The sequence below is a fragment of the Ammospiza nelsoni genome, chromosome 2 (assembly GCF_027579445.1).
Source record: "Ammospiza nelsoni isolate bAmmNel1 chromosome 2, bAmmNel1.pri, whole genome shotgun sequence".
NCBI classification, from domain to species: Eukaryota; Metazoa; Chordata; class Aves; order Passeriformes; family Passerellidae; genus Ammospiza; species Ammospiza nelsoni.
In genome coordinates, this window is record NC_080634.1 from 59,087,100 (window position 1) to 59,104,276 (window position 17,177).

General features: G+C 39.7%; 1 protein-coding gene across 6 annotated transcripts in view; it reads left to right on the forward strand.

The window, feature by feature from the left end:
* Window positions 1–17,177, forward strand: part of ENOX1 (ecto-NOX disulfide-thiol exchanger 1) — a 360,949-nt gene that overhangs the window by 216,935 nt on the left and 126,837 nt on the right. For 5 of the 6 annotated variants that reach the window (XM_059466701.1, XM_059466702.1, XM_059466703.1 and 2 more), the window contains 2 exons: window positions 6,478–6,612; window positions 7,475–7,612. In XM_059466701.1, the coding sequence (XP_059322684.1) occupies window positions 6,603–6,612; window positions 7,475–7,612 (148 nt within the window). In that variant the 5' untranslated portion in view covers window positions 6,478–6,602. The remainder of the gene's footprint in view (window positions 1–6,477; window positions 6,613–7,474; window positions 7,613–17,177) is intronic. The other variant, XM_059466706.1, reaches the window with a different exon arrangement.

Consider the following 17,177-nt stretch of genomic DNA (forward strand, 5'->3'; position numbering starts at 1 on the left):
CCTTAAAAAACTCAACCAAACAACCCTTTGTATTTCAGCTTGATGTAGGTTTAGTAAACATGAAGCAAGAACATTGTGTGGGGTATAGTGAGTGAAAGATATTTGATAGGTGTGGTGCATTTATATAGGTATTCTCTCAAGCCCAAAAGCATAAGAAATAGCATGTATAGCCTATATGACTCCCCCAGGTAATTTATGGCATCAAGAAGGCATTCCAGCACCTCTCATTTCAGTATTCAGCCTTTCAATGAAGTTGCTGAAGTGTCTTTGTTCAAAATCTTCTTCGAATGCTCCCCCTTTTTCTGATATGCAGTGGTGTGGGATGTCATGCTTCTAAAATAATCACTGGTCCTTAGTAGCAAGTAGTGTGATAAAAGGCTTGCTATTAAAATACTGTTGTAAATAATTAAAATATTTCAGAATATTTTGTTGTTGTTAAATGAAAATGGAGTTAAAATGCAGCATTTAAAGAAAGGATTGTCCTAATTTAGTCAGTAAGTCACTGTTCTTTTAAATGGGAAGCAAGTGAATCACAATTGCAAGCCATCTTGGCAGGGTGAGAAACAGAGATGCAATCATCAATTCACAACAGTGTTTTGTGTTCAAGGAATAATCAGACCTGTTTTTATCAAGGCTGTGCTGTATTGCTAGCCAGCAATATGGCTTTTTTTTCCCTGTTCCAGATGATTTTGGAACTGCATATGCTTTTTCAGTAAGTAAGCTGGACTTCTGTAATGCTTTGCTTAATGTGCCTCCAGATTCTGTTATTTATAGACTGCAGCTGCTAAAATACATGCAAAACAAAAAGCACATTTGTAACCTGTTAAGGCTTTGCTCTGAGATGCCAGTGAAGTCTGGGATTTACCATGAAATATTACTGACTGACCTTTCAAGGAGCATCACCAGAGAATACCTGTTTATCTTGGAGACCTCTGTTTTATTTTTCTTTCTCTGTTGAAATCTTGCAGAGTTCTGCTTTCCAAGGGAAGTCTGGCCTTTGTGTGTACCATGTGTTATCTTCAGGACGTGCTGGGACAGTGGATTTAAGTAATGCAGCATCTCAAATGAGCAGTTCTTCAAGAAAATATGTTTTGTAAAATTGCCTTTGTTAAATATAGAGGGAAACTGTAAATATATTTTGATTTTTCTCTAAGTTGTCTTAGTCCTGTCACTATTAACATAATTTACTCATTAACTGTTTTTAGTGAAAATCAGTGGAAAGGATCCCTTGCAATCATGGGAAAACCTCCATATTTGGTTTACACAGTTAAAAGTGAAAGGTATTAATGCACCAGCACATATTTTATGAGTTTATAAGATGACAATGTAGGTTTTCAGTGGCATAATACAGAATGAACAAAGGTGTTTTAAATCATTCATGAGACAAAAAAATTGGAAAGATTCTGTGAGTGAACAAAAAAGCAGAGCTCTTATTTAGGCTCTAAGGGAGCTTATCTTCCCTAGCTTGTGCCTAATGAAGCTGTTTTCTTAAGGAAAGTGCTGGTTCCTGCAGAATTAATCTTTGCTTTCAAAGGCCTCCTGTAAAAGAGAGATGTGGCAGAAAATTCCATGTAACAGGGTGACTCTGAAGATGCTGGAAACCAGTTGGTCTTTGCAGTAGAGCTGCTGGGAGATTAAGCATACAGTGGATATATAAGTTAGGATCCCTTCCCAGAAAAAAAGATTTTGCTCCAGAAAAGTTTTGGTACCTGATGTAATTTTTGACTTGCTGTAGTAAATGCGTTTTTGCAACCTGTTGCAAGAAATGTGTTTCACTTCAATTCGTTTTGAATTTCTGAATTTAGGTGACATTTTCTAGATGTTAACATACCATTATCCATGCAAAATAATGCCTCTTCTTATAACACTGCATATGCAATAATATCAAAAATATTTTTAAAAGCCATCTTAGAATCACATTGGAGATGCTTTTTTTCATGTAGCCAGGAGGATGGCTATGGTGCAAAAATATCATTTTCATTGTTGCTAGTCCCATCTTTCTTCATCATCATAAGATGGCCGGAAAGACATGAACAGTGACTTACAGCATATCCCTGTGTAGCTTTTCTTTCTATTTTCCCTTCTTTACTGGGAGTCCTGTATGCAGCTGGAGAAACAAAACACTGGGAAGAATCAGTACAAAACACTTGATATATTTTAGAAGACAGCTGGAGGTAGCCTGATAAATGACCTGTACTTTGGCAGGTCAGGTGGAGTGTGACCAACCTAATGACCACTGTCCTGTGAATCACAGTGAATAGTAACAAACACTTTGAAATTGCCTTTCTTTTAAGAACTGGAAAACTTGCCTACATGTGACAGTTCACAAGATTCCACATTGCTCCTTTCCATCTGTGTTTCCTCAAGAACCAGCACCAATAGCGTTTAATGACTTTGTGACTTGTACTCCCAGGTTTCAAAAGGTTGATGCCATCAGTTTTTTCCTTGAAGGATTTAGTGGTCACAAAAATTAGACAAAGAGCTGAAATGACTGAAGGTCACTCAGCAGGTCAGTGTCAGAGCTGGGCACAGAACCCCCTCCTTGCATCCCAGGGCTGGCTGCTGACCCAGGCACTCCACAGAGCCTCGTTACAGTGGTGCATTTAATCAGCTTCACTCTGTGCTGTAACTCATTGTGGTGTTATGGATATCTAAAGGGTAGGATTTTAACTTCACAATCTGCTGTTATTGAATTAGTTTTATGTTGTGTTAATTTCTTTGTCTCATGGCATTCATTGCCTGTGATAATTGATGCACAATATATAACTGACTTCTGTATTCATTTGGGTAACTGCATTTAATTGCCTGGTATAAAATATGTGCACTAAGTACAATCTGCTATGACTGCTATGACTGAGAAGTGCTCATTGGTATGGACTTGAGGGTGCTTTATCTTCCTGACAACCTGTCTGAGGGAAGTCTAAATGTCTCTTGCAATTCACCGTCCAAGGACTGGTACTTGCATCATGTCTGCAAAAAGAGACACCACCAAAAAAGTATAATGTGAAATTGCTTTACAAAATTTTTGGCATCAAAATTTTGTCTATCAGAAGTTCTCAAATCAGGAAGTTTTTATTAATGTCCCTGCCTCTTCCAAACATCAAGGAATAGCATGGCCCAGAATATTTTATACATTTTTTCCTGTAAATCAGGATTATGGCTTTATTTGCTTCTGAAGTTACTCCCCTGGAGTAGAGCTACCCCCATGCACAAATGTTTATAAAAGCAGATTTCTTTTACATATATCTTCAGGTCATTAATGCCCAGAGGAGTATTGGTGAATGTAAATCAGGAATGCTCGCTAAAGGTGTGATGTCAGTGAAATGGTGTTGGTTAATGTCTGCTCAGGTTACACAAGATCCCTGCTTAAGCTTACATTTTCTTGCCTGTTTAACCAGTAACAGTGATTCAATTTATTATTAAGAAAGCAAAAATCTTTGCTAGTAGATGTATTTCTCATCAAACTCAGGATCTTGCTTTTTTACATGACTTAGACAGTGGATTTGTTTATTTTCCTTGCTTTTATTTCCGGTGTCATGAAGGGTGTAATAGTGCAATGTCTGAGCTGCACAAAGAAATGCTGAAATTTGCCCAAAGCTGATTTTATTTTAAGCATTAATGAAACTTTCTCTATACAAATTTTCAGAAGTTTTTAAACAAAAGCTAATGTTTGAGTCTAAATCAGGTATGTAATGCCTGTGGGACTATTTTAGCCGTATTATGTTGCTCTATCTTAATGTAACCACTGAGTTGTCACTAGAAGGGGTGTTCGCAATTAGTATTTTTCTTTTTAAAAGAGCTAGTTTCTACAGTCTGTGTCCTTCAGGATGGAGCATTAGTTCTGCCTACAGCTTACTGCAAATTATTCAGTGTTCATAGGTTCGTTTATGCTTGTTATTCAGCTCTCTTCCACTGACAAAATAGCCTGCAGCAGTTCTTGGTTAGATAGAACTAGTTCCACTTTAGGCTCCTCACGTTCTCTTTTATGGCTTTTCCCCTGGTTCACCCTGTACTGTATCCAGGTACTTTTGATGAAGCAGTAGACCTGGTGGTCAGAGAGAAGGCAAAGCTGCCCAGAGCCAGGGTGGGCTACGAGAGGGTGTTTTGAGCAGACTTCCTTGGCACATTGGGCAGGCATGGTGGTACAGTACACCATGAGTTTCATCAATTCAACCTGCTGAATATGCTTTCATTCATATTCACAGTGTTATATTCTTCTTCCTCTGCAAGGACTTTAACAAATACTTGTAGATAATTCATGAAAGTATACCAAAATTTGAAATATGTGAACATGTCAGAAGGGAAACACCAAAAAGTCATTCCCAGTAGACTGAGGTCTGATCCTGCATTTCTTGCAGAACTGGGGCAACTGGCATGTGGGCTTGGCTACACAGAAGAGTGTGTAGCATTCAGCAGCAGAGTTGTTGCCCGGTACACACTTCATCAAACAGTAAAACATGGGCAAGGGGGGTGGCAGAGGGAATCCAACATCCATTTTCTTCCTCTTTTCCCAGCAATCCATGCCTATCTGAGATGCCTTTGTCCCAAAACCGTGGGGCAGTACCTCCTTCCTCCCCATTAGCCGTGGTGATGCTTTATGGGGACAAGCAAGTAGCACGCTGCAAGGTGTGAAGGGGCATTTCATCACCGTTGGTTTTTAAGTGCTCCTTTCTTCATCAAGGCAACAAGGCTGCTGGTCAGGGGAAGAGGTGAACCACTCTCATCTGGGCTATTCAGCATATACTTGTGAATTGGAATTGATTGGGCAGTGATTCATAAAGAGCAAGGAGGGCTGTACTGAGTAAGAAATAACTTATTGACAGGGAATAATTCAGCCAGCTCTAACCTCAAAACTGATGTTTGTGGTCAGAAGTTTATAGCCTCAGTGGAAAGGGCTAAGTACAAGCTTAAAGAGCTGAACAGGAGACACCCACTTTTTAAAAACTTGACATAAATCTTGGCTGCCTTGCCTTATGTTAGTCACATTCCCTGCAGAGGACTTCCATTTGGTGTTTGTTTGCTGTTTATAGATGTTATTTAAAAGCTAATTTTATGATAAAAATATTTTATGTTATGTATAATGAATAGTGGAGATCAAATAAGAATTGGAATTGCAAATTCAAATATTAAGTGTTGATAAATACTGACTTTTAAGTAGACACACTGTAGATTTGAACAAAATGCTTTTTAGCATAGTATACTGGTTATTTGTAAATTACAACATACAAAAAATGTAGACCATTGTCTGAGCCTGACTCTTCCCTTTTACAGCCGTTGATTTTGTCATGTTCCTATGAAATGATTTGTACAGTGTCATGGAACTAATACATAAAACTATCTTGTTTGTACTTTATGCACATGAAATGAAAAAAACCAAAAATTGTGGGAGGTACTAAGCTAAAATATAGTGTAATTATGTTAATTGTATCTTTTCAAAAGACAAGTCCTTAGCGTCTGCATGTTGGAAACCTCCTAATCATGGTCTTTCAAGTAGTTTCTTAAAGTCAGCACAGTTATTCTAGGGCTGAATAAGTCACCAAGATTCACCTGCACAGTGCTAATAAGTGCCCCAAACACTTGTACCTGGTACCCAACACCCTGGAGCAGACCCCTTAGGCAACTGGACAGCCAAAAAAATGAACGTGGTCCTCCTTAACCCACAGTCCCATGTACCTGCTGTACAAAGAGTAACTTGGAGTTCTGTATGTGATCATCCTCAGCCCAGTGTTTTCTGTCCCTGCTGGAAGTGCTGGGAGCTCATAGACTTTGCCCACACCTATCACCTGTCACCTGTTCAGCCTCCTTCCCGATGAGCGATGCGCTAACATGGTGAGCCTCCCAAGCAATGACACCAACAGCAAGAGGTTGCCCTTATGTAAAATTCATGGCCTGGCAGATACCTGATGAGAGCAATGTGTTTTAGCTAGAAACAGATACTGCACTTTTGCTTTGAGTTAAGTAACCTCTGTGAGCCAAGGGTGCAGTGTTAGTTAAGGAGCAGGCATCTTCCTCAGCTTTGTTAGGTTTTCTTTGCCACATCTCTGCAGGCTCCATTCTGTAAGTCATTGCATAGTATTTTCTTTCCTCTTTCCATCTCAGAACAGCCAACTATTTCCTTGAAACTTGCAACACGAGTTAATTGTTAACAGTTAAAAAAAAAAAATTCATTTTCATCCCTTAATATGTTCTTTCAGCCGATGCCTTCACGCCGAGGAGGCTGTGTAGCTACTGATAAGACCTAATTTGTGAAGGGCTTTTCAGTGGCCTGACAGGTTCATACATGGTACTGTTTGTTCAGCAGGCGAGGAGGAGCGTTTGCTGGGATGCCTCTGTGGAGGCTGTGCAATGTGTGCACCGAGGCTGGCGCTGGTGGCCCGGAGGGAGTGGGCAGGAGCTTCGAGTGCCTCCCAAAAGGGCAGGTCTGTTGTTGTGCTCTGACTCCGGCACTTGGAGTTATTTCCATCTTTTCTCTTTCAGAGCCTAATGAGCTGTGTGAGGGCCCTGTGCTTGGTGATGTCCCATCTCAAGATGCTGCTAATACAGTAGCTAATTATTCCTAACTGAAGAAGTCAAACAGAAGAAAAAGGATCCAGGGAAAAGCAATGGCTGCCGGTAAATATCTCAGGTCTGCAAAGGCCGTAAGAAAATAACTGGGAAGACCTGGTTTCAGGTGTCACTGGGGAGGGGAGAAGCAAAAATGTGTGATCACATCTTGTATCTGGTGTTTCAGTATCAAGTATATTCAGTTTTCAGTTAAGGTGCCATCCCTTAACTACCCCACCCATCAAAGGAAGATCCATAGGTGGACTCAGTCTATTTTGACCATACTAATGATATTTCTCTTTTGGCTTTAGAACCAAAACCAAGCTTGGTATTTGCTATTATGAATGGAATTTGTTTGATCTCTTTTTAGTTAGGGAATAATGCATTCTTAAATCTTTTACATAATAAAACATTGCACCTTATGGAAAGCAGTTCTTTCCTTGGGGTGCGTTTGGTTCTCACAGGTTTCAGGCAAGTTCCACAACTGTTTATGTATCATTAAGTTCTATCAGAGTGTCGCAGGGCAATTTATTGAGGTTGGAAGAGGCCTCAGAAGGTCTCTGAACCAGACTCTTGTTTAAAGCAAGGCCAGAGATAGGGTCAGACCAGCTGTTCAGGGCTTTATGAAGTTGAGTCTTGAAAGGTGCCAGGGATGGTGACTGCACAGCCTGTTCTACTTCTTGACTATCCTCATAGTGAAATATTTTTCTCTTTCCCTTGTACCATTTACATCTGTTGAATGTTTCCAATGTCTTTATACTCTATTATACAATACCAAGAACTATTATCAATGATCTAAAGGTGAGTCATAATTAAGAAACAAAACAAACAAAATAAAGAGTGTTTGTGATACCTCATTCTCACTGAAAGATTTGGTTAAAAATTGTGATGCATTGGCTTTTGTACTTACAGCATGTTTACTTTCTTGCAGCAGCTGATGGTTTGGGAAGTATAGCTATAGATACCACGCAGCTTAACATGTCAGTCACTGATCCCACAGCTTGGGCTACAGCTATGAATAATTTGGGGATGGTTCCAGTAGGACTAGCAGGACAGCAGCTTGTGACAGGTAAGATTTTTCTTTTTTTAAAAGTATCACTTGCACCAGTCATGAATTCTTCCTGTCCTTTGAAAAATATATGGAATGTTTTCTGAGGATATTATATTTTTATGTTCTGAAAACATCACCTATGATTAATATTGCATACAGTGTATTAGTCTCTTCTTGTAGTAGGTATGTAATCCATATTATATTTTAACCTTGTGAAAAACTAAAACTCTCAGGGAAAATCAAACTTCTAAACCATCAATCTTTATGCTGGGTCAAGACTAGGAGGCAAGTCATGTAAGAGGAACATTTGTTTTTGTTTCTCTGTTCAAGCAGGATGTCTTGAGGTTCTGCCAAGGAATACCCTGGGCTGAGAACTCTTGACTGGAGACTTTGGAGTTGTGTTAATTGGGCAGAAAATCATGAAGCCTGTCCAGTTCATATGCTCAGTTGATATTAGTGAAGTGAAGCTTTCCTGTCAGGTGTGTGCTTATTTACTTTCTGACTGGTTCCATAAAATTGAATGTCAAGAGATTGTTCGTGTTAGACTTTGCCATTTAATTCCCAATCATAGTTTGCGAGAGTGTTCCAAGGGATCACTTATTGTAGCACCCACAAAAACTTTATCTTGAAACCAGCAATATTTTACAGATAAAACTGGACGTAGCAGACTTTGTTGTCAACAGTAGAGGCCCACTTAGTTGGAAACATTAAAACTTCTTTGCTCCTGTGATGTAGAGAAGAATTATTTATATATGGGTGGGTGCCCTGTAGACACCAGCCACATGCTAGGCATATGACAGGCTCCCTCTGGAAGCTGCACTGCCACTTCAGCTTAAGAAGAGCTGTGTAATATCTGTATCAGAGCAGCATCTTGTCACGTCTGCGCCTTTCCATGTAGACATGGATGCAGTGAGCCAGGTCATGATGTAAATCACTCTGCTTGCCTCACCAGGGATGTCTGATGATTAATTTTGGCCAAATATGCCCCCTCCTGACACTGGGAAGTGAGTGGAGCTGTGCCAGTTCACAGCTGACGGTCTGGCTCCGAGTTACCTGTTTTACAGGCTGGTACACTAAGCTGCAAGAAAGCTGATTTATAGCTAATCAGTCTCAAGCAGAGAGCTGAGCTGGTGGAGGCTGTGAACTCATTGGTGATCTCTAGCTTTAACCCCATGCTCCTGATTAAAAGAAACAAGCAAAGCCATCCACTCCTTGGGATCCAATTCTCTTCAATGTTTCTGTCAATGATCTGGATGCAGAAGCTGAGTCCACACTAAGTTTACTGATGATATGAAATAAAAGAGAAGCTCTTGATTCTCTAGTGGGTAGATTGGCCTAAGTGGGAGTCTGGGTAGATTACAGGGCTGGCCAATCACCAACTGTGTGATGTTTAATCAGGACAAATGCCACATTCTGCACCTGGTACTATGTAATCCTGGATGTATGAGTGGACTGGGAGAGAAGAGGCTGGAATGCAGCCCTGCAGAAAGAATCTGCTGGGTTTTGTTGATGTGAAGCTCAGAATCAGTGAATAATGTGTCCTGGTGCCCAAAAGGGCCAACCTGGTTTGCATTAGGCCTAATGTAGCCAACCACTCAAAAGAAGCATTTATCCCACTTTTCTCAGCTTTGGTGCAGCCTCACCATGAAAGCTGTGTGTGGTAAATATGAAAGTATGTGAGTGATGAGTGTGCTCAAGGGAAGGCAAAAAACATGATGAAAGGGACTAGAGGGCAAGGCTTGTGAGGAGCAGCTGTGGATACTAGGTTTGCTCAGCTTAGAGAAGAAGAGGCTGAGGAGTTTCTGTCTACAACATCCTAATGAAGGTGAGTGCACAGGGTGATGCTGATCTCTTCTCTCTGGTGCCCGGTGATAGGATATGAGGGAATGACATAAAGCTGCATCAGGGGATGTTCAGATTTGTTATTAGGAAGAAGTTCTTCTCTGTGAGGGTGGTCAAGCACTGGAACAAGCTACTCAAGGATGTGGTCATGGCCTGTTGTTCAAGAAGTGTTTCAACAACACTCTTGGGTACATGCTATAATTTGTACCATGTGGAGTTAGGAGCTGGACATGATCATTGTGAGTCTCTTCCAACTCCAAATATTCAATGATATTGAATACAATTTTTTCCGTTCTCCAGTGGGGATTTGCCTGCAGATGTTGTGCTCAACTTGAACATGATTACCTCCAACCTGAAAATAGTCACATGTCAAAATCAGCTTCTGCTGCTTTCATTTATAATCATCTTAGTTGCATATGCTGTGGAAGTTTGCCCTGCCTTTTTGTCTTGCTCTATTCTGTCTGTTCAGTTTCGGTGTAAATTTTTGTCCTCAGATGTGTTTTGCAATCCCTGCATGGCAGCCTCGTCTCAGATGCAGTGCTTCTCCCCACAAGGGAGGATATCCAGCATCTTATACCATTGACAGCCCCCTGCTGTAATTTCCATAATTATGTGTATCACGTATTGTAAAGATGTTGTACAAGTTAGTTCATGTTTGTTCAGCATTTTCAATGTACGAAAGGTGCCATAAGTAATAAATATTAATTACAGAAGTGCTGCCTGATTTCTCTACAGTTGTTGAATAACTTCTTTTCTTTCCTTTCCTATCCTTTTGTTTTTCTTTGTTTTAGACTCCTTTGTATTTTCAAGGTAAATAGGTGCTTTGATGCTTCATTGTATTTCCTTAAGATTCATAAGTTTTTGACACATTTTCTTTGTGGCAGATCCATAATAGCAAAACTTCAGTTTGCCATGGAATTGGTTATAGATTTATTTGCTCTAATATATTTACTGTATCTGTGTTCAGTGAGGATTTGCATCATTATATTCAACCAAATATCTAACTACTCCCTAGCTATTTCCAGCTTTTTCCTTTTTTTGCTAATAAGCGTAGTAATGAAGTCAGCTTTGTCAGCAGTCACATACTGCTTTTGCTACTGTTATCTGTTACATTTCTCTGTGATGAAAATGATGCAACCATGTCCCAGTGCTGTTTGTCCATGTTTAAAATTTTATGGGTTTTTTTTGTTTTGTTTTGGGTTTATTTTTGGTTTTTTTGGTTTTTTTTTTTTTTTTCTGTTTCCTCCTAGCCTCGTTGATAGCTACAAAAGCAGTGAGTAGTTTAGATTAATGTTGGAGAGAACATAACCTGCCATAGTCTGAAATGTGGTCTATGGTATTCACCTGTATCCTGACACATGTCTTAGTCCTCTGGTCTGTCATTGCTCAAAGGACTTACGCATTCATGGACTTTCCTTCCCCAAACTGACCAGTTCCTGATTGCTGTGCAGGGCATTTTTGTTCTCATATGTATAGAGTCCATATGAGCTACTAAGTCCTTTTAGAAGTTTCTCAAGATTTTTTTTCTCCCAAGCAGTTCTTAGCTTCACTGCTGTGTAACCCGCTGGGATGCCTGCCTTGTAACAGTTATGCTCCCCAGTTTGCAATCTGTGAAACTCTTGTCTAGCTCAAGAGTTTGCTAAAATGATAACTAAAGCTTCTGCAACATCTGGCCAATACTCTTCTCTCAGCCTGCAATGAACAGCTCTCTGATCTTGGTAACTAATCAATTCTAAGCACTGCTAACCTTTTAATACCAGTTTAGGTGATATCTGCACTCTGTTTTATTCCTTATCTCCCAGTGCTGTAAAGTTGGATTTTTGATCTGGGCAAATGTCAGAACCTTTCATTTGTAAAGATGGGTTCCTGTTAATAGTTAAATAATATCTCTTGTGTGTCAATATATATTTTGCTTACACTTATTCAGAAAGCTTACTTTTTCCATGTATTTGGCTGCTGCATTGCATATACACTGCTATATGCATTTATAAATTATATATACATAATTCATACAATAAATCGTAGTTTAATAAAACATTAGTTAAAGTGTTAAAGATTAATGTGGAATAGTTATGGGTGAAAAGCATTTTCAGTCTAAATTTCCCCTTTCAGCAGGTTATACTTTCTTAAAAATACGTGCCTTTTAGGCTGAATTTTCTCATGGTTGCTTTTAGCCCAGAGGAAAAAAAGATCTGGTAAAGTTGAAGGAAATCTGTTAAACTGCTTTTGAATTATCCAGGCCTTAAAATTGCTGTTTTCTATGCTTTGAGACTGAGAAAAATGGTCAGGTGAGAGGGGAAGGTTAGTTTGTAGTTCATGTTTTTGAGAACTAAATCCTCTTTTTGCTCTCAGCAACTCTGATTCAAGCACATCTTTCAAGTGCATTCAAGTCTGCTGGTTTTTTAGATTTTAGGACTAGAAGAAATACTCAGTGACCTAAGCCAACTGAGAATGTTTTATTTTGCTTTTGCACTGGTACTTTTTAAAGGCAATTTTGACATTCCTAGAGTTAAGATTCTTGAACTTTCATTTCTTTCAGCAAATGCTATCAGGCCACCTGTTTCTTAAGGGAAGATATCCTGCTGAGAAAATTATTTACTTCTCTGGTTCAGTTCAGTTCTCCTTTCAATAATTAACCAGTGCTCTGAGAAACAGGAAGCAATTTTGAGGCACTTTCCTCCAGATGACCTAAATATTTGTGAGTCAAAAATAGTGTATGTCACAAAGTTCCCCAGTACAAATGAACCTGAAGAGTGGTACACAAGTGGTAATTTATTTAGCCTTTATGTTAAGCTCATGCCCTGTGACGCATATTTGTGCTCTTACAGAGTAAAATAACAAACCACAAGGGCAGACATCCAAGATGAAAGTTACAGGTCTGCCTGGAAGTCAAGGCTATGTCTGAAAACTGATTCCTTCTGCTTATTTACAGAATAATTATTAAGGCACGTTGTTCCATAGGAGTCTGGCCAATATGTCTCAACCTCAAGATAATCAAGATACAAAATAAGATTTTCAGTGACACCCAGTTTTTTGTATTTTTTTTCCCTGAAGATAGTCTTTGAGCACTTCTACAAAATCCTAGTGAAATCAGAGACTAGGAACCTTTGAAGCCTAACATCTTGCTTACCAAAAGATATAGAAAAGAACACCATTTTTGTGGCTTCAGGCATGTATTTTTTAGACACTAGAGGTTGTGAAATATTAGGCACTTACATCAACCTTTCTGTTTTTCCATTTGTCTCTGCTTTCCCCACACACTTGTCTTTTGACCTGATTTCACTGAAACATAGGAGCTGTCAGTTCCAATCAGGTCACCTCGCTCAGGATTGTACTTTTGACAGTGTTGGGTACCAGATACTTCATAGGGAGAAATCCACCAGGCAAATCAGTGCTGGAGTGCTGCTCTCTCTGATGTGCTCTCCTCTTGATCATTAATAAATAGAATGAGGTTCCCCAAACTAGAAGTTATCTATCCAAAACAAGTCATAACTCAGGAAAACTTCATTTTTGGAAGCAATACTTGCTACAGTAAGTAGTTATGATCCTGAAACTGCAACCCCAGATGTATTTTTTGATAACAGAAAGATTTGTGAAATTTTGATCTAGAGACTCCTAAATCTTAAGACACAGGGTTAAATGTCCTTCCCAGAATTTTGTTATCTTGAGGCCTAAAAGTGGAGTCATAATATTCAGACTCTTTTTCTTCAGAATGAGGACTGTAACTACAGGCAATCACTATATTCAGAGTCCAGGCATGTTTTATTAATTATTGTTCACTGCAGGTCATCATATGCTGACTAAATTGTAAACATATTCCTCACTGTTCTGGTTGTGTACCATTTTTGTAACAGTAATGAAGAAAAATCAAATCAAGTAGAAAATCAAGATATATTTGATTATATTCAGCAGCTCCGCAAAGAAAGACTGTACGGTGCTGAAGGTTTTAGGAAGTCATCTGGCTGGAGGATTTTCCCAGCTCTCGTGGGTATACCTCTTCTTCTGTGGCCTCTCCATTACTGAAGGCTTAGAGCCACTGGTAGCCATCTGGCAGTCTCATTTTACTCTGCTCCTGCTACCCTGTTACCTATTAAAGCTTCCTTTTTCTACACTCCATTGCTTAGCCACTAATCCAATGTGCTGATGAGTCCATAACTCGAAGCATCCAAGAGAATGCCTAACAAAACACAGCTTCCTTTTCTGTAATTAACACTTAACTCCTGCTTCTTCATTATAGTCGATCCACAAAAATTTTGAAGTGAGTCACTTGTATAATGAGCTGAAGATAGTCACTTTTCCAAGGGAAAAAATGCTTGAGGATCTATAATTTGTGACTGAATTTTAGCACTCTCCAGATGTAAGCTTTGGTGTGCACAGGCAGCTGTTTGGGGCACTCCTCAAGCTCAGGTTCCCCTGCCTGCGGAAGCTGCAGACCACAAGAGCTGAAGAGTTCAGCAGCCCCGTGGCACAGTAGAATTCAGCGTCCTTTCACTTGTTCTGAATGCTGCACTGGCTTGACATCTGGCTGTAAAAAAAGATGTCAAAAGTCCTAATAAAATCCACACCTTTCCATAGATTTTACAACCCTCTCAAGGTTACAAGGTATCTTCAGAATGCATCGTTTCATCTCTTATGGCTTCCCAACCTGTTTTATGTGTCATGTTTTGTTAAGAAGTTGGCCTATGATGCAAAAGAAATGTAGTAAGGTATGCTCTGAGGAGAAAAAAAAAATCTTAATTTTATTTTAATTCTTTTCTATCTTAACATCTTCCCTATAGAAACGTTTTAGTCAAGAGGAAAAGATCTATCATTCAAATTATCTGAATGACCCATCAGAATAATTACACTTGTATGAAACATACTCTTAAGGATTAGTGTTGCACTTATACCCAGATAAAACTAGGTATTCTTATTACTGAGACACAGGAGAACAGCAAGGGTGAGAGAGAATAGGTACTGTGGGAATCCCAGTGTGTGGAGCCACTGGGAACGTCTTTAAAGTATTATATACTAGTGTAACAAGTAGGTTTTTTTCATTGACCTGAAAAGCGCCTGCAGAGTTAATCACACTTTCTATCATGTGAGTGTTACTCAAGGAGACTTCACTCCAGGGGACATTAAAGTGCTAGGAACAAACACAGTCAGTTTACAACAGAAAAAGGAGAGAAAGATTTGACAGCCAGAGGAAATGTGGCAGAAACTCTTGAATGCCTTTTGACACTCTATCAGGGTTAAGTGTGCCTCTTAGGTCATTCAAGTACCTCCTCTATATTAGACCTTAATTGAGGCCAGAGATGAAGATAATGATTAAAATCTGCTCAGTGCTTGAAGAGAAACAGTACTTTTTAACATGGTATGAAGGGCTGAACATCCCAAATAAATAAGATCCGGAGGTGAGCAGGGCTGCATAGAGGGAAGTGCTAAGTGCAATGCTTGTGTTGAATGCAGAGTGGGGGTTTATTTAGGAGTATAGTATCTCCCTTTCTGCTGTTATGCTTCTATCCAAGCCAGTTAACAGTTTAGGAAAACAGACTGATTACTGTTTGGCATATTCTTCTTAATGGTCTCAAAATATTGGAGTAAATTTATGATGCAAGTCATATTGTTTGGATGTTTTGGCATTTTGTTTTAGATAAATTCTTGGCTGTTGGTAATTATACACTAACAATCTGTTTGGCATGATCTTATTTGATGTTACAGTAAAGTAACATGAGGAAATATTTTATTTTTGAAGAAGTTTTCCCCATCTTTTATCTTGCTTTGGAAAGCTTTCATTCCTATTATATTCCATGTATTTGTTTATTCTAGAGCAGAAAGCCCATGAGTAACTATGAGCATCCCACTGCATAAAGTAAGCCAAGAGGCTGTTGGGAATCATTTGCTACTGACTGTTTACTTCTGTTGGAGTACTGCTTTGTCTGCAGCACTTTTCCTTCCAAGGATCCCAGGTTCCTTGGCCAACACGAGGAGCCCAGTGTAACCTGGGTGACATACAGTTTGCTGATGGAAAAATGGAGTTATTGTGGATAGAAATCAATAGGAAAAGCAGACTGACCATTTTAACTAATCAAAGGCAAGGTATGAATAGCGGGTTCCATAAATTCAGGGGTGAAAAAGGCTGGTTAGTGTCAGGCTGCTCGAAGGTGAGCTGCTGAGCACAGCCGTGGTGTCTGGGTGGCAAAGGGAAGGCGGTGCTACTTGAAGCCCTCAGCCAAAGCTGTTTGCAGGTTCTGCAGATGTTGCACCGGGGATGGACACAGCAGTCCCAAGAGGACTGTTAGCTCAGTGTGCTCTCAGGAGGGTGCAGATGGCACCGCCTGGGGCAGTCCCAGAGCAAAACTTCTTGGGAGGGGTAGGCTTGAATATGAATGGATCCCAAGACAGCCACCCCAAATCAGGGCTATAAAATCCTTTGTTCTTCCCTAGTCAGGCTCTCTCTATGCCTGCATGAGTTAGATTGATGCTTAGAGCTTGGCCCCCAGAGAGGAAGCATGAGAAGTTAATTTCGATGTTTTAGCTTGAGGAGAAGTATATAAGCATAGTTTCCTTTCTGCCACCTGTGCTTCAAATGCCCTATGCTTATAGCATGAGAACTGGGTCTGACAAAGAGCATGAAGATGCACATTCGGTTCAAGGCAGGAGTCTCTCTGTGAAATATGAGCAGAACCGATCAGTGTGGAAAAATGTCTTTTGATGGTCTGCACTGAAAAAGAAAGTTGGGTTTCAGTTAGCCTAATTGCTGGGCATGTGAGGGAGTTTGTAACAGAATACTTCATTAATGTTGTCTTCGGTCAGATAAACAATGGATTTGCCACACCTTCCTGTGCTCTGGTGGTGACAGATGATGTTCGTGACAGCAGCTCTGAGTAATGTCTCTGTAATGGGAAGCAGCTGGCCACTGGAGTAGTTCTGTTAGTGGACTTGGAGGTGAAAGATAATTAAGCTTAATACATACAATATGCTCTAACATGCTGTAGTATAGATTTAGATTGTGTTCTGCCCAAATATAAAAGTTATTCTGTTAGTGTAGCTTCGGAAATTTAATAGCTCTATTCACGAACAAGAACGGCTTTATCTGTCTTTCCTGGTTTTGCACATTTCTTATTCCAATTACTCTTTTCCTAAAAAATTATTTTCTTGGCTCTAGCAGCTTTTCCTTTATAGGTAATCTCCTCCTCCTGACCACAATGCCTACAGTATTTAGTAATTATTTGTTATTTCCATTCAGGAAAGGCTTAGAGATACAGAGCTCTAGTAAGTTAAACAATGCCTGAATCCTTAGGAGTCAGTCCTGGCCCAAATTGCACATGGTCTATTTTCTTTCACTTAGATAAACCAGGTAGGTAAGGGATTGCATGGAAACAATGGGATAATACTGATTGGCATGAAAAGCTGCAGTGATTATGGAGTTTCCTGTCTGTTATGTAGATTTTTATAGGTATCTTGGCACAGCAGTAATATGGTGCTAAGTGAAAAAGCAGTTTTAGCTCTATCTGATATTCTGAGTCAGACACTGAAGGACAGGAAAATTTTGTGCACATTAGAAACAGGCAGACAATTCCTACCTTCTCTTCCTCTTTGACAATACTGCTGTGATATTTAGAGAAGGATTTGGAAAAGGGAAGGGAGAGAGCTTTGCAGCGTTTAGAGAAGACAGCACTGTGGGGAAAAGGTGCAGATGTGCTTAATGTCACCTTTTTTGTAAAGATCTAGAAACACAAGCTGTGTTGCAGAAAAGAGT